This window comes from Garra rufa, chromosome 22, assembly GCF_049309525.1.
Source record: "Garra rufa chromosome 22, GarRuf1.0, whole genome shotgun sequence".
Lineage (NCBI taxonomy): Eukaryota > Metazoa > Chordata > Actinopteri > Cypriniformes > Cyprinidae > Garra > Garra rufa.
Window position 1 is genome coordinate 2,613,433 of NC_133382.1, and position 23,208 is coordinate 2,636,640.

The following is a 23,208-nucleotide window of genomic DNA, read 5'->3' on the forward strand; positions in this document are numbered from 1 at the left end:
AACTTATGTAGCAAGTATACTAATATCAGTGTACTAGTTGTTTACTTTTAAGTGTACTATTTCAATTCTCCATGGGACTAAACTGGCCCACTTTCTAGTATACTTTTAAGTATAACAGAAGAAAACTTTAAATACACAACTTTTACATCTCTGTTTTCAGTTTGTACTGAAAGTCTACTAAAAGTGAACTTATAGGTATACTGACAGTTTACTAATTAAATATGTTTTATGCATTTTTAGTACACAGAAGTATAGTCTCAGTAAACTACTAGTTTAGTAGTTTTATACTGCAAGTATACTAGTTTTCTTTAAGTGAACTTTATGTCATACTTTACGTATACTGATGTATGTCTCTATTTAGGTATTCATTTATATATATTTTGTTATATGAATATCTGAACATACAGAACATCAAAAGAAAGAACAGGGGATCTGCTTGTAAACAAAAACATTTGATTCTAGCTTCATGCATTGTTTTTTATAAACATTTGAATGTGGGAAAGTTTAATAAAAAATAAACATTTTGAACAAAAAAGACAATCCATGATAATCAAAACAGATTTATTCCATAACGTTCCACAGTTTTCCATATCTATGGTTTTGATGCTGTTTTATGTCTGATGATTGTGTTAGATTTCATGTGGAAGCATCTGTTGTTTCAGTTTCTTCTTCACTTGTGTTTTGTAAATTCTGTTCAGAAGATGTGCAATAGCTCATATAACAATGACAACAGATTCTCAGAGCACAAACAGAGCTCAAATATACTTTGTCAAGTGTACTTAAATGTCATTTTAAGAGAGGTATATAAAGCACACTTCTGAGAAGTACATAAAAAGTAGACTGAAAGTATACTTTCCTATTTTAAAGTTTAAAAGAAGTATACTAATAGCACACTTGAATAAACTTCTTTTTCGTAAGGGATATAAACACACAATATGCTATTAAGTGTTTCACTAGCACTGTTTATAACTGAAGAAAAAGTACATTTCAGCCTCCTGAAATGGAAATGACATGTTCTTTATTAAGTATTGTGTGTAGTCCTATACAAAGGGGGAGGAGAGAGGGAGTAGACTAAGTCAAAACAGAGCGTGTCCTGTCTCGGGTTACACAGAAGAGAAGGAGAGGAAAAAAGAGTAGAGGAATTCACTTTTTGTGAAGAGATTGAACTGGAGTTGCATGGAGCCCATCAGACTGGAGAATGAAGATCTCTGCAGTGCTAACAGCTCTCCTGACTAACATCCTACTAGAACGTAAGTGGATTTAACATCAGCTGTGATGCTGTTTAATAATTGCTGTTTTTAATGCATGCTTATATTATTTTCATGTGTTGATTCTGAGAGTTTGAAGATAAAGCTTAAGTTATTGTCCACATGTAGTAATATGCACAATGCATTGATATAAATGCAAGTAGTGTATCATTTATCCTTCTTTTGTTTCTTTTTTTTTTCTTGGTGATGCATTTTTCTCTCTCTGGCTGTGAGTATGTTGTGGTTTCTGACTCCTCCCTTATTCGTATGTAACTTAAATCCTATGTGTATGTGTGTGTGTGTCTATATATACATGTGGTCACTTTGAGTTTATAAATAGCACAACATCCTCACAGATAGAAATGACACACTAGTTTGTTTTCTTTCTTTAAAAAATGGAAAACTGTGATTGCGACAGATTTTGTGGATTTAAATGTTGCATCTATTTATAACTTTCTGGTCATGATTTATTACTAAGTATTTAAATGAACATATATTCTGATTCATAATGTTTGACTATAAATATGGGTCAAAGACATAAAAGGGTTTAAGCATAAAAACAATAAGTGTAATACTGCTTTACATTATTGTTTTTCCAAAAAAATAATAAAAAGTTTTGTTCATTGCATTTTTGTTTTTGTTTTTCTGAGCCACCAAATGACAATGCAACATTACTTCAACCAAATGTTGACATTTTATTCTCCAAAAATGTATTTAAAACCTTAAAAGTAGACACTATACATGCATTTAATGTGCTTTCTAAGGAAATAAAATCACTTTTGTACATTTCTTTTGACATGGACATCCTGAACATCTTTGACCCATATACATTGAAATTTATAAATACATATTCTGCTTCAATGTAATTATTTAATGTTCATATACTATAGCATTTTATACAATTTAGGTAGTTTTTTTTTTTTTTTTTTTTTTTTAGAATATATTCGGTATTAGATATAAATAATGTGATAATATTATGCTTGTATTAAAATTATGTATCAAAATAAAATTGTAATGTCTTTTATTACAATAATTAATACAGTATAAACAGGAATATTTTGAAATATTATTACAACTTAAAATAGCTGTTTTCTATCTGAATATGTTGTAAAATGTAATTTATTCCTGTTATCAAAGCTGCATTTTCAGCATCATTACTCCAGTCTGTCATTCAGAAATCATTCTAATATGCTTTTTTGCTGCTCAAGACATCTATATAATATATGCATTATAATTGATATACCATTTTAATGCAATACAGAGCTGGATAATTTGTGGGGGCATCTGTTTGAGATCCACCCAAGTAATGTTCTCCAGATGGCCTGTCAAAAAGGCTCATTAAGCAGCAGCAAGAGGGTCTGGAACGACTTTTACTTTTAATTTCCCAGCGTGCATTGCTTTACAATTCTCTTTAAAGTCTGGGGACAAATTGCTGGCTTACACAACTGGGATTCTATGTATGAAATTACTAGTGTTTAATCATTTTTTATCCAGTTGGAATTCTTTTTTTTTTTTTTTTTTTTTTGAATATGGACACTATTAAAGGAATAGTTCACCCCCCCCCCCCCCCCCCAAAAAAAAAAAAAACAATTGCAAAAAAAAAGTATGTATTCACCTTCAGATGAGTTTGTTTCTTCATCACATTTGTAGAAATGTGTCATTCCATCACTTGCTCACCAATGGATCCTCTGGAGTGAATGGGTGCCGTCAGAATGAGAGTCCAAACAGCTGATAAAAACATCACAATAATCCACAAGTAATCCACACCACTCCAGTCCAACAGTTAACATCTTCAGAAGACAAAAGCTGTGTGTTTATCAGAAACAAAACCATCATTAAAGCGTTTTAAATTGAAACCATCACTTCTGGCCAAAATATCTTCCATAATCCATAATACCACTTCCTCCAGTGAAAAAGACCAAATCAAATTGTCTCTCACATCAAAATCAGCCACATATTTGTTTAGAGCTGTTTGGCTTGTAAACGGGACTTGATCTGTGCAGATTTCTCTCCTGATTCAGACCAGACCACCATTTTATAAAGCAATATTATGGATTATAGACTTTGGTGTCTTCTCCAGATGTTAACTGATGGACTGGAGTGGTGTGGATTACTTGTGGATTATTGTGATGCTTTTATCAGCTGTTTGGACTCTCATTCTGACGGCACCCATTCACTCCAGAAGATCCACCTGTGAGCAAATGATGGAATGACACATTTCTCCAAATCTGTTGAAGAAATAAACTCGTCTATGTCTTGGATGGCCTGAGGGTGAGTTAATTATCAGCATATTTTCTAGGGATGCACTGAATGTTTAGCAACCAAAATTATTCGGAATAAGCGAAAAGGCAGAATAAATGATAGCGAAAAATGATCAAATACAGGGCTCGACATTAACCCTTGTCCGCTTGTCCGGGACAAGTGGATTTTGTGAATGGGCAAGTGAAGGATAATTTTACTTGTCCGACCGGATAAGTAACCTGATTAAAATATCAATAACAAACAATAACTAGCGTAGCACCGAAACTTTGGTGAGAATGATTCTGATTGTATTACTTACAGTGTAAACGGTGACTGAAAACGGACTATCAAGTATGAAGAATCACAGAAATTTTAAAACTAATAGGCGCAACAGCATACACAAAGAAACAAACAAACTGCGGTAGAAAAACAAGATCAATATTGTATAATATATTATATAGGTAAGCACCATTACGATTGGAAACATGACATTGATTTTATACAACAGTAGTTCAATAACCTAGTAGTTAATATTAACGGACTTACATTTTAGACACATCACTGACCGTATTTGTTAACGAAATAGTTATACGTAAAGACACAGCAGAACAGTCGTGAATCTGAGAAACACACAGCGGTGTTTCAATATTAAATGATTTAGCATTTAATTTAATGAATCTGGTTTGTCACTGAACGAACTGGTTGAATCCGTGACTCACTCATTAAGACAGTGACTCACTGTCATATTTAAAAGTATTGCATTTTTTCAACATTTTAGATTTATATGTTAAAAAAAAGTACAACATTAATCTTATAACATTATTTATGTATTTGCAATTTTACTGTGTAAATGCATTTTTGGAACCTCTTATCTTCATTAAACAGTCCAAAAGTAAATACATTTAAATAGCATTTTCGATGCTGGGTTTTTCCTCTGCAGTGGAAAGATGGAGTTTGTTGATACCGATTTAATATGAATGGTAACCATACAGAGTCTAGTTATTCTAATTGAACGTATTGATAAAATTTCTGAATTTAATGTAAATGATGATGCATGTAATAAGGTTAGGAAAATAAATTTAAAAAGTGTCCTAGAAATCAATTTAAGGCAAATATCACAAATATTCTGATTAAAGCAAGACCTTATAGAGCAGTGATGAGACTATTGCTTCAGAAAAGATTAATTTACGACAAAAAAGGCTCTTTTTTTACTGTATGATGACTGAAATCATCCATTAGTCAATCAACTCCAGAACATTCCGTTGTCTAATACACCAGACACCAATTGTATTTATTCTGACAGCAGCTCCTTAGCCAGGGTTCAAAGTCCAAAGATGACAATATTTTGCTGCTGTCAGCAAAAACTAGTACTGAGGTCTTTTTGCAGTTGTCAACATTCATAAATGTTAGTATTTTCATTTTACTGTTGTTCTGTAAAATAAAATAGAAAAGTAAGACAAAAATAACAATAATTAAAACAGCTCTATTAATGCATTTATTCTAACATTCTCCTTTGCTCAGCAAGGCTGCATTTATTTGTTCATTTTAAACACATGCCTCATTCAAGAAGGGAGTCTTAGAATTGGCCAAAGAATATTTTACTAACTTATTAATTTTAAGTTGAGTTGTACTTTGTTGATAGGCTATAATGTCTACTAGAATGTTAAAAATGTTCAGCGTTAAATAAATATTTTAAAATTGATTTTTGTCTTTGAAAAGCAAGACAAAACTGTAAAAAGCAAATATTGGCTATTTAATTTATGCAAAGGTGAAAAAATTGACAACATACATGGGGGAAAACCACAAAAAAACTTTTATTTGGCTTCAGCCAAAAATTTTCATTTTGGTGCATCCCTAATATTTTCATATTTGAGTAAATTATTCCTTTAAATGGTGCATCGCTCTGAATAAAATGTTTATTCATTGTATATTTTCTGATTGCAGATGTATGCTCAGCTATCAATGTCACAGTCACTCCATCTCCGTTCACTGTGGTGGCAGAGGGACAAAACATCACCTTGTCCTGTCAGGTGAGCCAGCGGCGGCGGTCGGCGAATCTGCCAGTGGTGCGCTGGATGTTTCAGCCGGAATCGGGAGGAGAGGAGCTGCTGGTGGTGCGGGTGAACATGCAGAAAGCGAAATTCTACGGAAACTACACCAAGAGCTTCCGCAAGCCCAAAATGAAACTGACAGTGGTGAAACAGGGCAAGATATACAACCTCCTCATCATGAACATCAGCGAACAGGACAGGGGTCTTTACAGCTGCAGGGTCCAAGAGTTCAAGAAGCATCAGGAACGATGGAAAGCTTCCACCAACAGCTCGGCCTCCACGCATCTCCGAGGTTAGTTCATATGCTTTTGTCAGCAGGATTTGGAAATTGACAGGGGATTGGGGTAAAAATTAGAGATGCACCAATCGACTGGCCAGGGATCGGAATTAGCCGGTCAGCATGGGCATAGATCACATTTTATATCATGCAAATTTGATCACATTAATTACCAAGTAAAAAAGTTATATATTTCAAATATGTTTATTTTTATAATAAGTATAGTTTAAATCTAATAACACATTTACTGACATATCACTTTAGACTTCCTGATATAAAAATTGTAATTAGAGTACTTGTGCACAATGAACATTTCTTTAAGCTTAAAATGTGTTTTAATGTCACTATTAAATGGAATGTATGATCAAATATGATCATCAAATATGCTTAAGTATCTTTAGTTAGACCTCAGCACTACTTCCACACAATTAAAGTGCATTAAGTAGAAAATCACATTAATTTTGTCATACATGAAGCCGGAGGGCATTCTCATGTAAAATAAGTTGTAAAAGGAAATCCCTAATATGGACAAAAGCGTCCAGCTATCACTATATGTAAACAGTTGTTTTCACAGAAAAACAGAAACGTTTGGAAACATGAAGACATTAAACACATGATTGCAACAATAGATCTTTAGGTAATGAATAAAGTATATGAAGATGACATACTGTAGCATTTATTACAGTATAGAAAATGGTCTGCCTTATTATGTGACAAAAATGGGGGGAAAAAAATTATTATTATATTATTATAGTATTTTCTGCTCACCAAACCTGCATTTATTTGATCCAAAATACTGCAAAAGCTGTAATACTGTGAAATAGTTTTACTATTTAAAATGTGTTTTCTATTTGAATCTATTTTAAAATGTAATTTATTCCTGTGATTTCAAAACAAATTTTTTAGCATCATTACTCCAGTCTTCAGTGTCACATGATCCTTCAGAAATCATTATAATATTCTGATTTGCTGCTCAAAAACCATCTATTAGTATTAGTATTAGTATTATTAGGTTGAAAACGGCAGGTTTCTGCAGTGAATACAAAGTTCACAAGAACAGCATTTCAAACTTTTTTAACATTATGAATGTACTTAGCATCATTTTTGATCAATTAAAAGTTTCTAAATAAATGAGGCTTGTGCATCCTAAATTAGTACGTGAGAGAGACTTGTGCAGAAATTATGATTATGATTTATGTATGCAACATTGAATTATCAACAAGTAAAATTAAATGACTTACATTTTAGACATAATATTGACTGTTTTTGCTCAATTTCACTGCAATCAAAGCCACAGAAGAACTGTTGTGATAGTAGAGTGCACTGTTTGTAAATGAATACATGTTGACGTTTGCATCACATAAACAGCTCCATATGTTTGGCTTTTCTGGCATAGTAAACTTGCTCAGTAGCGCACCCGGTACAGCATTGCACTTGTGATATGAAGCACCGAGTATGAGTCCGTCATGAGTCCAAACATGATAAAAGAGCTCAAAGACTTGTAGAAACAAAATCAAAAGATAGATGTTCGCATTTGTTATTGGTTTGGTTTAGGGTCGGGTTTAGGGTCGTTGCAACTTTTTTACTCGATAAAGCATTAACCTTTTAGTGTAAAGTTGCCAAATTCATGTTCATTTACACAGACATGTTTGTCCAAAGAGCCTGGACTGAATGAAGTATAGTTCATGGCTGTGAAGTAAACTAAAAACAACTGGTAAGGGACGAGTCCTATGTGCCACTCAAAAGCCCATGGTGCTTGTCTAGAAATCTAGAAAGGTCTTTAATTTTGGAATTGTAGAAAAAGCTCTAAATTTATATATTTTAAAGTGTATTGGAATGTTTTAATATAAAAGCAACCTCCATGCAGCTCTGAGGTTGGTCCATATACTGTTGTGAACAGGGTCGGAAATTAAGGAGGGATTGTGGCAAAAATGACACCAAAATAAACCCCTCAACTTTATGAAACAGGGCCAAAATAACCATGCATAATCAAACTAACTTAATCAATTAACACTTTCAGGGTTAAAGCAACATGAATAAAAATGGTCAACTGAGGCATTATATTTAGATCAGCTCACAATGCATTAAAGATTTATTTTGATAACCAATGTTGAACGTTGAGTTATTGAACGTTTCAGTGACGGGGGAACGTTCTTTGCTCACTTTCTGTATAGAATTTTAAGCCAGTTTGAAAAACCGCTTTGTTTTTCATGCTATTAACAAAAACCAATGTGAAATTTTGATTTTATAATGCATAAAAAGCAATAATGGAATATGGAAAAGCTCGTTTCTGCCCCTGGTTGTGAGTGACGTCTGTTGAGAGTTTCTCTCATCTAGACTCTTAAACTGTCTCGAGGTTTGAGACATCTGACAAAATACTCACCGCATAAGCAACAGATGTCGAGAAACTCCTTCGGCATTGTATGTGTTTGATTTTCCATTAAAAACATGTGGAAATGTGATCTAATATTTATGCGCTATATATCTGTCTTTTGGCAGTCCGAGTTGAGTTCACAACAAAGTGAACACTAGTGTAGCGACAGCCAGACGCTGTTGACGCTGGCTGCGGAGTGGTGTTTTCCTTTACTAACTTACTGTACAGACAGACACATGAGCGGCATGGAGGACGGAGAGACTGTCGCACTCTGGATTCAAGACAAAATAAGCCCATATGTGAAGGGGTTCACAGCAAAGAGGAAAAACGGGGTCAGGGACTCTACTAGATCAGAGTTTCCCAAAAAAGGGGAGCCAGCGCTCGCTGTGGGTGGGCGTCGTCTGGCCTACTTAAAGATATCACCAAATCCAAATTGGATGGTTGTGGCTTTTAGTCCATGTGTGTGTGAGACCTGCTGCATGTGAGTGTACTGCCAAACATCTGCAAAATTCACTTCTAGCAAACGTTTAAAACTTGCAGTCTCTTCCTTTAGGGAATACTTACGAAAACTACTATTGATCGCCTCCTCCTGTTTACAAATGTTTGTCAAATTGACTAACATCAAGCAATAGCAAGTGGCAAATCCAACAGAGGCTCATTGGAAAAATGTGTTGGGTACATGGGTCAAAGACATTAGGTTGTCCACATTAAAGTGATTTTATGTCCATAGAAAACATTAAATGTAAGCAAAGTGTCTACTTTAATGGTTTCAAATGTTTTTTTATAGAATAAAATGTCAAAATTTGGTTGAAATTCAAACATTCAAGCTTATTCTGACTTGTACATATTAAATTATGTAAAAGAATAAGGGAGCATATTTAAATGTTTCAAATGAGTAAAAAAAATCTTACTGACAAATGGGCAAAACCTAGTGGCAAATTAAAAATGTAGAATTACAACTAATTAGTATTTGGGGTGATCATCATAAATTTAATGTGTCATAAATGAATTTTTGTTGTAAATAGGCCTGACAAGATTGTTACACTGAATGACATTTTAGTGGTCTTCTGTAAATTAGGGAAATAAGTATGATATTTATTTTTTACTCAGAAAAATAAAAACAAAAGTGCAGGTAAATTAAACAGAAAACTTTAAGATTTTTTTTTCGGAAAAGCAACAACAATTTAAAGCAGTATTATATTTACTCTTTTTATGCTTAAACGCTTTTTCGTCTTTGACCCACATAAAATTCTCTGCCGTTTCCAGTTGAAATTAACTAGTAGCAGTAAAACACAAATACTATGTTATGACCTCTAAATGCCATTTACTATAGTGTGTGATTTGTAAACTAACATATTTTAATGTTTGCATCACATTATAAGCTTCATACATATGGCTTTACTAATGTAAATGTACTCAGTAGCGCACCCGGTACAGTATTGCACTTGTCACAAATTATGATAAAAGAGCTCAAAAACTTGTAAAAAACATGATAAATGGCATGTTTTTATTTTAATGCTTGCACTACTTAACCTGATGCAAAAACATAACCAACAACTCAGTTTAGATAAGGATTTGTACTTCATTTCACAGTAGGTCATCCAAGTAAAAGAGTCCAAAACCAAGCCACTAAGCTCAAAACGTTCTGTTTCCTAAAACAAGATCACATTTTCCACTGACAGTGTTTGTAAGGAGAAGCATTGAGCATCTCTGCCATGTGAGGGAGGATGTGGTGCACATTTAAATACACAGTAGCACAGAGAAAGCAGGGAATACTGACCGTGTTTGTGGGTTTGACGACGCTGTAGGGAGTTGTTTTGCATGACTCTTGTCAGAATGTGCTGCAAATCAATAAAGTCTTTATTGAAGGTCGTTTCTGCGAAAGAAAAAAAATGGATTTGACATAAATGGGTTGTATTATTTATGCGTTTTTTGTTGTTGTGGCCATTTTTATTTCCACTGCTCAATGGCAAGCAACTTGTCGTGTTGAATATAAGACAGGCTGACCATCAAGTCTAAGTGTTGCTAAATACCCTGCTTTTTATACACTTGCATATATTCACTGCTTCTTTTCATGGCTGAATGCTCTCATTAATATGTCAATTGATGCAGCTGCTCTATTGAAACATGCATCTTCTATTCATGCATCTGTGAGGTCCTCAACAAATTCCCTTTGGCATCCCGTACAGTGACAGAAGCCGTCAGTAAATCACTGTAGATCTTGTATCTGGCTCCTTTTTTGAACCATATGACTCAATAGAGCTTTTGTCCCTCCCCAGTTTGGTCAAGCATGAGCAAGAGTTCCAAAAATAAGCACATTTCTGCAGGAGCCACGAATAGAGAAATAAATAGTAGTTCATGTGCAAGCAGAAAAAGCAGGAGACATTTGCAGTGTGGTTAATAAGAATGCACAGCTGGAAATACCATTCATGTTCTATATTCTAATTCTGTTTCAAATGTGGCATATAGATTCTACATAAAACAATAAGCTTAATGACTCAAATGAAGTACAGAATAACAAGATTAATATTAGTAATACAACTATTAGTTTTGCAACTCCAAAAGCATATGTATACATTCAACTTACTTCAGTTTCCAGCTGAAAATGAACACTAATAACAGTAAAACACAAACAAATACATTTTGAAATTTGCATCACTTAAACAGCTCCATGTGTGTGGCTTTTTTGACGTAGTAAACTTGCTCGGTAGCGCACCCGGTACAGCATTCACTTGCAATGTTAAGCGTTTTTGTGAAACACAAGTCACAATAAAAGAGCTCAAAGACTTGTAGAAGCAAGATAAAATGGTAAAGTTGTTTCAGCAAATGCATTATCATCTCCTGTTTGTTTATGCTAACACTTTTAATTAAGTGTAGGGTTGAGTTTAGTATGGGTGCTATGTTTTTTTTTTTTCATATTGACTCTAAATAAGACTCAAATTCCCCAAAGTGTCCCCTCTTTTCTTTTTTCTTATTATATAAATAAAATGCTTAAAGGTCCAAAAAAATGAAGTTAAAATGAAGTATACAGAATAACAAGCTTAATATTAGTAATACAACTATTAGTTTCGCAACTCCAAAAGCATATCTATACATTCAACTCACTGCAGTTTCCAGCTGGAAATGAACACTAGTGACAGTAAAACACAAACAAATGCATTTTGACATTTGCATTACTTAAACAGCTCCATATGCGTGGCTTTTTTGATGCAGTAAACTTGCTCGGGAGCGCACCCGATACAGTATTGCACTTGCAATGTAAAGTACCTAGAGTCTTGTGAAACACAAGTCACGATAAAAGAGCTCAAAGACTTGTAGAAGCAAGAAAAAATGGCAGAGTTGTTTCAGCAAATGCATTATCATCTCCTTTTTGTTTATGTTAACACTTTCAGTTAAGTTTAGGGTTGAGTTTAGTATAGATGCTATTTTTTTTTTTCATATTGACTCTAATTAAGACTCAAATTCCCCAAAGTGTCCCCTCTTTTCTTTTTTCTTATTATATAAATAAAATGCTTAAAGGTCCAAAAAAATGAAGTTAAAATGAAGTATACAGAATAACAAGCTTAATATTAGTAATACAACTATTAGTTTCGCAACTCCAAAAGCATATCTATACATTCAACTCACTGCAGTTTCCAGCTGGAAATGAACACTAGTGACAGTAAAACACAAACAAATGCATTTTGACATTTGCATTACTTAAACAGCTCCATATGCGTGGCTTTTTTGATGCAGTAAACTTGCTCGGGAGCGCACCCGATACAGTATTGCACTTGCAATGTGAAGTACCTAGAGTCTTGTGAAACACAAGTCACGATAAAAGAGCTCAAAGACCTGTAGAAGCAAGAAAAAATGGCAGAGTTGTTTCAGCAAATGTATTATCATCTCCTTTTTGTTTATGTTAACAGTTTCAGTTAGGTTTAGGGTTGAGTTTAGTATAGATGCTATTTTTTTTTCATATTGACTCTAAATAAGACTCAAATTCCCCAAAGTGTCCCCTCTGCTCTTTTCTCTTATTCTATAAAGAAAATGCATAAAGGCCCAAAAAATGAAGTTAAAATGAAGTACAGAATAACAAGCTTAATATTAGTAATACAACTATTAGTTTCGCAACTCCAAAAGCATATCTTTACATTCAACTCACTGCAGTTCCCAGCTGGAAATGAACACTAGTGACAGTAAAACAAACAAATACATTTTGACATTTGCATTACTTAAACAGCTCCATATGCGTGGCTTTTTTTGATGCAGTAAACTTGCTTGGGAGCGCACCTGGTACAGCATTGCATTTGCAATGTGAAGTCACAATAAAAGAGCACAAAGACTTGTAGAAGCAAGAAAAAATAGCAGCGTTGTTTCAGCAAATGCATTATCTCCTGTTTGTCTATGTTAACACTATCGGTTAGGTTTAGGGTTGAGGTGCTATGTTTTTTTTTTTTTTTTTTATGCGATAGAGCATTAATCTTTTAGCACCACTCACCGTAAATTTCATTTTTAAACTGCTAAGATACGTACAAAAACCAATGTAATAAAATGTTGCTAGATTTACGTTTATCGGTTTCATACAAAACTGAATAGACTTTTAGTGCAAATCACAAAAAGCAACATCATACAATTTTGAACAAGTGTCTCCAGTTATGTTTTCCAATGAGATTGGGTTGTACTAATGATACATACAATACCACTCAAAAGTTTGGGATCAGTAGGACTCGTAATGATTCTTAAAGAAGGCTTTTATGCTCATCAAGGCTACATTTATTTGATCAAAAATACTGAAAAAAACAGTAATATTGCAGAATGTTACTACAATATAAAATAACAGTTTTTATTTTAATATACTTTGAAATATAATTCATTCCTGTGATCAAAGCTGAATTTTCGTCAGCTGTTACTCCAGCCTTAAGTGTCACATGATTCTTCAGAAATCATTCTAATATGCTGATTTATTATTAGAATTATGAAGGTTGAAAACAGTTGTGCTGCCATTTTTTTTTAGGATTCTTTGATGAATAACAAGTTAAAAAGAACAGCATTTATTCAAAATATAAATCTTTTCTGATAGTGTAAATATATGCTATCACGTGTTATTAATTTAACACATCCTTGGTGAATATATTAGTGAAGCATTAGTTTCTTTAAAAAAAAAAAGAATAAAAATGTAAAAATGTACTAACCCCAAACTTTCGAAAAGCATTTGGTTAGAAAACCTTTCAATTCTAAATAATTGTTTTTTTTTAACCTTTTATTGATCAAAGAATCCTAAAAAAAAGGTTCCATAAAATATTAAGCAGCACAACTGTTTCCAGCATTGATAAAAAAATAAAAGAAAACCAGTATATTAGAATGATTTCTGAAGGATCATGTGACACTGAAGACTGGAGTAATGATGCTGAAAATTCAACTTTAATTACAAATATAAATTAGATTTTAATGTATATTAATATAGAAAAAGCATTGTTTTACATAATAATATTTCATAATATAATTGTTCTGTATTTTTGATCAAATGAACACAGCCTTAATGAGCATAAGAAACTTATTTTAAAATCTTACTGATCCCAAACTTTTGAGCAGTAGTGTATATCATATAAACAATAAAACACAGTCTTTACTGTTTTATTTCTTAACTTACACTTCCATTGCTAACATCACACCAGATCAATTCAACTCATTTGATTCACGTGAATCAGTTTTGCGCTTTAGTGGTCTGTTGCACACCCAAATAGGTGGTTTAGCTTCCTCAGTAGCCGAGGTGGCTGTGTTTGTTGGGCCAGCTAGTCTTACTGTCGTCAGCTGCTGTGGTTCTGGGTATTTCAGGGCATCACAGTGGGTGTTAGCCAGGGCCATATCCAGAGAGAGGGAAAGCCTCACTGCTGTCATCCCACACACTATTGCCCCTGCAATTTGCTTGATTTAACTGCATGTGCCATGTAATTACGAGGGTCTGGAGCCACAGTGATGAGTGTGCAATTCTCTCTTCTTCCTCTCGCAGTCCATGTTCTCCCAGCCGGCAAACCAAAGGAGGAACTGTGGAGTCTGTTTGAAGGTAAGCCACAAAACTGTGTTCAACCATATTGTCTTGGACCAAAAAAAAAAAAAAAAGTGTTACTAAACACGTTTCAAATGCAGTGAATAGTCTAATAGAAATGGAAAAAATTTCAGTTTTACTTAAAGACGCAGTTCACTAAAAAGTTGAAACATGTTTCAAATAAATATTACATACTTTATATGGAACTGACTCAACAAATTTCCTAGAAAAGAATATCACAGGGTCTTGCTGTTTATCATACCCCTTTAAAAAATTACCAAGGTTTTACTACAAATAAAACATGCTACTCTAAACATAGTTTAACTGTGGTTATACATATAGTAGTCAATATGCCAAAAAACATGGTTACTACAATTCTACAAAAAAAAAAAAAAAACGGTTAATTTTCGTAAGGGTCATTTCCATATATTGAAAGTGAATGGGTACCAGGACCTGAAAGAACCATATAAATGTATATGCACTATATTCCTAATCTTCTTAAATTATTACAACAGCTCTGGGTGAAAAATAATGAATTAATTACTATTAATTAATATGACTAATTACTTGAATTAAAATGAATTGGGGACTGAGATACGTCCCTATTATGTAATCAAATACAACTAATTATTATGATAACCATTAATAACAATAATAATTCACATTAACAATATCCGTTAAAATAGTAATTCATTAATAACTATTAAATAACAATGACTTTTTATTCATTTATTTTCATTGTATTTATTTTTTACTGTAAACATGGTCGAAAAATGCATTACTAATTCCTCATGTATTACCAAATCAGAGATATTATTTTTAAGTGAAAAATATTTTCTGATTATCACTATTAACCTTTTTATGATGGACCATTATTCAAAAGTGCTACCAAATTTGCATTATTCTCTAAATTTGAATTGAGACTAAATAGGACATTTCATATCAGGTTTGATATCTGTGCCATTAAATGTTTCTGGTTGTTGTGTTTCTTGGCCAAATGCCATTGACATCAAACCTGTTTACAGTATATTGGAAAAGAGTAATATAAAGTGATTAAAACAAAAAAGAAAAAAGAAAAATGCATTTGAGGTCATGAGGCGAGTGAGTAAATTTACCTTAATACATCAAGGTTATACAGAATAATGTAATGTGTTGTTACTGCTGTGTTGTGTGTATAATTTCTGTGCATTGAACATACAGTTTGCATTAGTGTATTTTTCTTGTGTTTCAGATGTGTATCTGTGTGCTGTGCTGGTGTGTTGTGTTGGGCTCTTGTGCATGTGCATGTTCACTATAGCTGTGAGCTGTCAGTATCTGCAGAGGAAGAGACGATTAAAAGGTATGATTTCTGCTGTTGGTGATAAAAAAAATAGTCAGATACCAATCAATGAACAGGCCACCCAAAAATAACATTTGCTGAAAATATACTCACTATCAGACTGTAAGTTGTGGATGAGTTTATTTCTTTATCAGATTTGTAGAAATGTGTCATTCCATCACTTATGGATCCTCTTGAGTGAATGGGTGCCGTCAGAATGAGAGTTCAAACTGCTGATAAAAACAGCACAATAATCCACAACACTCCAGTCTATCAATTTACGTCTTGAGAAGACAAAAGATGTATGTTTGTAAGAATCATTAAGATGTTTAATAAGAGAAATCATCCAAGATGTGCATGTCTTTCTTTCTTCAGTCATAAAGAAATTGTTTTTTGAGGAAAACATTTCAGGATTTCTCTCCATATAGTAGACTTCAATGGTGCCTGTGAGTTTGAACTTCCAAAATGCAGTTTAAATGCAGCTTCAAAAGGCTCTTAACAATCCCAACCAAGGAAGAAGGGTCTTATCTAGTGAAACAATGAGTTATTTTTAGGGGTGTGACGAGATCTCGTGGCGATATCATGGCAAAACATTTTGCAGAGTTTACATTAGAGCTGCATGAATAATTGTTAAAATATCACAATCTCTATTCAAACACCCACGCGATCTTATTCATGAATGACAACGATTCAGCGGTGCCACTGCAAAAAATGCTTTTCTTACTAAGATTTTTTGTTTTGGTTCCAGCCAAAATATCTAAAGATTCTTAAATCAAGAAGGATTTTCTAGACTAGTAAAAATTAATGTCTTATTTTCAGAAAAAAAAAAACAAGTTAAAATTAAGTGTGTTTTTGCTTGAAACAAGCAAAATAATCTGCCAATGGGGTAAGAAAAATAATCTTGTTTTCTGTTTGAAATTAGATATTTTTTTCTTATCCCACTGGCAGATTATTTTGCTGGTTCTACGAAAAAATCACTTAATTTTGGCTTGTTTTTTCTGAAAATAAGACAATAATTTTTACTCATCTAGAAAATCCTTCTTGATTTAAGAATTTTTAGATATTTTGGCTGGAAACAAGACAAAAGATCTAAGTAAGAAAAGCATTTTTTGCAGTGTATAAACACTTACTTTCTACAGTAGCGATCAAAACGAAAGTATCTTCTATCAGGTATGTGGTGTAACACTTATCCTCTTCCGCCAGGAGGTGGCGACAAGTGCACCTTTAAAAAAAGTATTTGTCATTGAATTATACATTCAAGAGATTCCAATAGTGAAACTTTCATTAATTGAGACACTGGCTTTAATTTTGTTCAAATATAGACTTAAGCAATGAACATTCTGTCAGAACCCCTAGTAAATTACGTAATTTTGTTTAGATTTCTAATCCTTTCTTTATTCAGACTCGTGATCTCTAATTTATAAAAGAAAATAGTTTTTCAATTTATCCAGAATCATGCAGCATTAGTTAACATATTTATTACTGCATTTTAAGATCATAAAGTACAAGTGCATATCAAAATGCACCTCTATTTTTTTGCATTTTGTGTTTTTTGTTGTTGAATAAAAGGATTTCTTCTTGTGAACCCAATCTCGTGTATGGTGAGATAAGGGTCTTGTCACACCCCTAGTTATTTAAGAAAAAAAAAATTACAATTGATATACTTTTTAACCTTAAATGCTCGCCTTGTCTAGCTCTGCGTCAACTCTGTGTATTCCGGTTCAAGACAGTTAGGGTATGTTGAAAAACTCCCATCTCATTTTCTCCTCCAACTTCAAAACTGTCCTACATCGCTGTTTTACCTTTTTTGTAAAGGGCATTTGATCTTCTTTGCATGTTCACTGGGTCGGTACTTCTGCAGCGATGTAAGACGATTTTGAAGTTGGAGGAGAAAATGAGATGGGAGTTTTTTGACATACCCTAACTGTCTTGAACCGGAATACAGAGTTCATGCAGAGCTTTTTAGAAAATAACAATTTCAATTTGCTAGATAAGACCCTTCTTCCTCGGCTGGGATCGTTTAGAGCCCTTTGAAGCTGCATTTAAACTGCATTTTGGAAGTTCAAACTCACAGGCACCATAGAAGTCCACTATATGGAGAGAAACCCTCAAATGTTTTCCTCAAAAAACATACTTTTTTTACGACTGAAGAAAGAAAGACATAAACATCTTGGATAACAAGGGGGTGAGTTTTAAACTTAAACCTGGCCAATATACAAATCTGTGATTCATAAAAACACTTCCTCAAATGAAAAAGACCATTTTCTGTAGTCCTCTCAAATTAAAATCCAGTCACATATTTGTTTAGAGCTGTTTAAACTGTTTTGGCTTGTAAAAAGTGCTTGATCTCTCCTGATTCAGACCAGACGACTTTTATGGAGAGAGGACTTGTATATTAGTCAAAAGTTAAAAGTCTTAATGATGGATTTGTTTCTTACAAACACACACTCTTTTCAAAATGTTAACTGATGGACTGGACTGGAGTGGTGTGGATTGCTTTTGGATTTTTGTGATGTTTTTATCAGCAGTTTGAACTCTCATTCTGACGGCACCCATTCACTCCAGAGGATCCATTGGTGAGCAAATGATGGAATGACACATTTCTCAATATCTGATGAAGAAACAAACTCAAAATTGTCATTTTTGGGTGACCTTCAGTGTGCATGTTAATGATGCTTTCTAATGATATACATAATTACATAATGTTTTTTCATATGCTCCTGTTTAACAGAAAACTATCATTTGGTGAAGAGCCCACAGAACAGGTGAGAAAACATGAAAAAAATATAACTGCAGATGAGAAGGATAACCTTCCTCACAAACTGAAACCATGTCCATGTGTGTCCAGTTCAGGCGAGACGGTCACTAGTGTGGTCAGTCTCTCTCCAGCTCTTCCCAAAAAGGTGCGGAGGTACAAGAAAAATAAAAGCATGGAGCAGCCAGACGTACCACCAGAGATACCAGCTAAAGGTAGATTCCCAAAATGACCTCTATATGCCACATTATATGTATAAATCTCAGTTTATACAGTTTAAACAGCTCAAATATTCCATCTCAGCCCCTATTGCAGACAAAATCCGAAAGCCGAAGCTTTTAAAACCTCAGCCCAGAAAAGTGGTTTTGGTAAGTCAAATGAGTGAAATACACAGAAATTTGTACTGCCAGTTGTTGTATGTAATGTTTTTATGTGAGCTGTAACTCTGCTTTTGTTTCCCGAACCAACAGCCCAAAATTGCAGAGGAGAGTCTGACGTACGCTGAGCTGGAACTCATGAAGCCTCTGCCTGAAGCCAAGGCCTCAAAGACAGGAACAGTGTACGCTCAGATACTCTTTGAGGACAAGCCTGTGTAGCAATTTCTCAAAGAGAACTTTATTTATAATAACACAACATTGATTTTATTCCTCACCTTTTTTCTAAAGTTTTATACATGCAACCTTAAGTGAACTGTACATATTGTATATGGATATACTTTACACTGCAACAAAATGCTTTTCTTACTTAGATTTTTTGTTTTGTTTCCAGCCAAAATATCAAGTAGGATTTTCTAGACAAGTAGAAACTATTTTCTTGTTTTCAGTTAAAAACAAGTCAAAATTACTTGAGTTTTTGCTTAGAACAAGCTAAATAATCTGCCAATGGGGTAAGCAAAAATAATCTTGTTTTTTTAAACAGAATTTTTTTTTTTTTTTTTTTACTCCATTGGCAGATTATTTTGCTTGTTTCAAACAAAAACTACTCAAAAACTTCTGAAAACAAGAAAATAAGTTTTAATCGTCTAGAAAATCTTTCTTGGTTTAAGAATTTTTAAATATTTTGGCTGGAAACAAGACAACAATCTAAGTAAGAAAAGCTTTTTATGTTGATGTTCTATCTGTGACCAAAAAAAGTTTTATATTTAGCAAATCTAAATTACTGTCATCCGAAAACTGCAAACTGTATCTAAAAGGCACATAAATATTGTAGCCAACCAGTCTCAAAAACAACATTTGCAAAAGATTTTTTTTTTAAAGGTAAACCAGATGCATCTTTAAATAACTAGTAATTTATATGAGGACATTTTGCACAAATCTTTTTTTCAGGAATCTTCTGGGTTCAATACAAATTCATCTCTATGAGCAGTTTCTGTGGCTTGCGCTTTATGCATTTCAACTTATATTAATTATTCTGTAAATAGATGTGTTATTTGAGCTGTAAAATTGTTTAAACTGCTTGTTTGGTGATGGGACTACTTTCTTAGGCAGATGTAATTAGTTATGCATCACCAACGTCAATTTTTTTCCATTTAACAGTACTTTGTGAATAGTTAAATCTCATCTTTTTAAGATAACTTTGCTAGTTTGTGCATAAATTATTAAATAGACCAGCTAATAAGTAATTTAATCACAACGACTTTATAATTTAGTGTGCACGACTTTCATTATAAAATGATTCTCTTACTCAGTAAAACTAAACATTGTTACAACTTAAAAAGCAAAATGCAAAAATACGAACCCTTGTGCGACCTTGATTTTTGTCCATTTCAGTTTAGTTTTTTGTTACAAGTGTGCCTGTGTTAATGCCAACTGCATACATTTTGGCTCAGGTGTTTATTTTTATTTAAATTTTAATATTTCACCATCATTTCCTTCAAAAAATAAATTTCCCCTTTCGTACAAAAAATATTCACACTCAGGACCTTAAGGACAAAAATGTCCAGATTGAAACCCATTAAAACTGCAATTTTTTTTATCCCAGGGCCATTTGACTATAAAATGATGCAATATTTGCTAATAGGCATTCATTCTACCGGCAAGGCTTCAAATTTTACATTTTTACCATTTATTACTAGACTGTGCCATTTTCTCAAATTTGGCATATACATTTTTTTTTTAAATCTAACACTACATAAAAATCTAAATGCCTCAAAATGAATGTTATTGTTCTTCACTGACACACCCATGAATATAATAAGTAAAGAAAAAAATAATAATTTTTTCATTAAAAAAACACCTGTGGCATTATGCAAACAAACCAGCATTTAAAGGTTTACAAATCTGAAAATTAATGAATGTTTGGTATCTATGTATAGAACATAGATATGCTGGTTAAAAATTTGACGTCTATGAAGTGGAAAAAAATATTAATAAAATCACATTTTTATGACAGTTTTTGTCCATTCTGCACCTATGTGTAACTTTTTTTTTTTTCAAAGCACAAGGGTTAAGTTTTGTTTTCTGAGAACTGTATGAAAAATAGATGGATTTAAGCTTTGAAAGAAAAAATTAAAAGGGAAAACTTATTTTGCTTTTTTTTATTAAGGTTAAACTTATTTAATTGTCATGAATCTTTCAGTATTTTGCTTCTTAAGTTAATGTATCTTGTTTTAAGGATGTTTAGATCTTTGTACTGGATTTTGTGCAGTGTAAGTACATTACTGTTAATGGGATTTTTGTTTGTTTGTTTTCACAAGCCTGAATTACTCCTGTGGTAAAGGAAAGCAGGCCACAGAAGCTCAACTTGCATTGAACCCGGAGAATTCCTTTAAATCTGTCGAATTGCTCAACCCTGTTTGTTTTTCTTTTCTTTTTTATGACTTCTTTTAATGGAAGAAGGTTTTGGATTTAATAATGGAAAGCTAATGAAATATCAAGGCGTATCCGTATATCTGGAACAGACATAGAGGCACCACTAAATCTGACCTCTCAAGTGTCTGTCTTTAATCTTTAGGAATAAATAGATCACAATCACTCACTCGAAGGGTTTTTGACACTATCACAGATGTACGGTGTGTAAGAAAGTTCTTTAACTGTGAAATGTAAAGGGTCCTGAGAGCCCACCGCCTTCACCACTAACAAGAACCATCTGTGAATGACGTACTGAGACCCTCTGCTCAACACATGCCGAAAATATACTGTTTTTCTCTTCTGTTTAAGTGTACTGTAAATTAAACATTTCTATGTGAAACGACATGACTAAACTTGACTGCTTTTACTGTGTGTGTCCAAATTCTGACTCTAAAAAGTCATTTCTGTGGGGGTTCGTGTGAACTGTGATTTGTGGGATTGTATGAGGTAAAGTTTCACATGTGTTTGTGTTTAAATGGGGGTTTCATTCTGGGGGTTTCGGAAATGAAAGCAGTACCACGTTAGAAAGCAGTACTGTATCTGGAGTGAATCAAAGAGATGAAGATCTAATTTCATTCTGTCACTTTTTACTCTTAATATTCCTGACGGCTATTGAAATGTTCAGCCAAAAATGAATTTACTCATCTTGCTGTTAATTTACTCATCTGTAGGTCATCAAAGATGACTTTTTCCTTCGGTAGAACAGTAAGATTTTTAGCTGAAACCGTGGTCCTGTGTGATATGTGACCCTGGGCCACAAAACCAGTCATAAGGTTAAATTTTACAAAACTGAGATATATACGTTATACGAAAGCTCAATAAATAAGTTTTCTATTGGTATATGGTTTGTTAGGATTGGACAGTATTTGGCCGAGATACATCTATTTGAAAATCTAGAATCTAAGGGTGCAAAAAAAAAATCAAAATACTGAGAAAATCACCTTTAAAGTTGTCCAAATTATGTTCTTAACAATGCATATTACTAATAAAAAATTACATTTTGATATATTTATAGTAGGAATTTTACCAAAAATCTTCATGGAACATGATCTTTACTTAATATCCTAAGATTTTTGGCATAAAAGAAAAATCAATAATTTTGACTCACACTATGTATTTTTGGCTATTGCTACAAATACACCCCAGCGACTTAAGACTGGTTTTGTGGTCCAGGGTCACATATATAAAATGTAACCCACACAGTAAAAGGTTTTCACCAGATTCAACTTAAAAACCTAAGTTCAGCAGCTGCCTTAAGTTTTTAAGTCATTTTAACTTATTACAATAAGAATGAGTTTATTTAAATGGCTTAAGTTGATTTAACTTAAAATCTTAAGGCAGCTTCTAAACTTAGGTTTTGAAGTTGAAACTGGTTAAAACTTTTTACAGTGCAGAAGCGACCTTCACTTTGAGATTCCAAAAAAGTAATGCAAGCCAAATTAAATTTATTTACATGGCTCCTGGTGATATATTGAGGTCTTACGAAGGGTAACGATCAGTCTGTGCAAGAAATTGAACATTATTTACAACATAAACTGAAAAAATATTCATTGAATTTACAGTTTTTTTTTTAAGTAAGTGGTTTTAATTTATATATTTTAGCTGCATTTAAATAAAAAAAATGTTGAACGTTTGTCAACTAATTTATATTTAAATGTAGCTAAAATAAACTGATTGCAACCACTTCAATTATTCATTTTTTCAGTGCCAGAGCATTGGAGAAACGGTCAGAAATTTTGTCCGATTCACGAACGAATCATTCTTTTGAATCGGCTCTTTTTAGTTCACAAATCAAAGTGAATCTTCTGAAACACTGCGGCTCGAGTAGCACAGATCTAGAAGTCACTCAATCAAAATTCACTTTCAGATGCATGACAGACACTCCGACTGGAAAAGAGTCAAAATAGCGGTGTATCTGATCCTGTGATGAATGAACTGATTCAGTGCTCCTATTCCTCCAACAGTCATCGAACTGAGGAAACAGTTTGACTCAAACCAAAGACTGATACTGGTGTATAAAGTACCTGAAAGCCATACTTGAGTAAAAGTACAGATATCTTACCAGAAA

The 23,208-nt window shown here is 33.3% G+C and overlaps 1 protein-coding gene across 1 annotated transcript; it reads left to right on the forward strand.

Moving 5' to 3' along the window:
• The first annotated feature begins 1,123 nt into the window (after nucleotides 1-1,123).
• On the forward strand, nucleotides 1,124-21,475 carry vstm4b (V-set and transmembrane domain containing 4b). Its single transcript, XM_073828358.1, has 8 exons — nucleotides 1,124-1,250; nucleotides 5,433-5,831; nucleotides 14,183-14,236; nucleotides 15,450-15,557; nucleotides 18,268-18,301; nucleotides 18,385-18,506; nucleotides 18,595-18,659; nucleotides 18,762-21,475. Exons 1-8 carry the CDS (start codon nucleotides 1,199-1,201, stop codon nucleotides 18,885-18,887), a joined length of 960 nt encoding a protein of 319 aa, XP_073684459.1. The 5' UTR covers nucleotides 1,124-1,198; the 3' UTR covers nucleotides 18,888-21,475.
• The last annotated feature ends 1,733 nt before the right edge of the window (nucleotides 21,476-23,208 follow it).

Coding starts and splice junctions, on each gene's coding strand:
- vstm4b (XM_073828358.1), top strand. CDS start 1,199: ATGAAGATCTCTGCAGTGCTAACAGCTCTCCTGACTAACATCCTACTA. Junction 18,507..18,594: donor ACCAGAGATACCAGCTAAAG/GTAGATTCCCAA, acceptor ATTCCATCTCAG/CCCCTATTGCAGACAAAATC. Junction 18,660..18,761: donor AGCCCAGAAAAGTGGTTTTG/GTAAGTCAAATG, acceptor CCGAACCAACAG/CCCAAAATTGCAGAGGAGAG.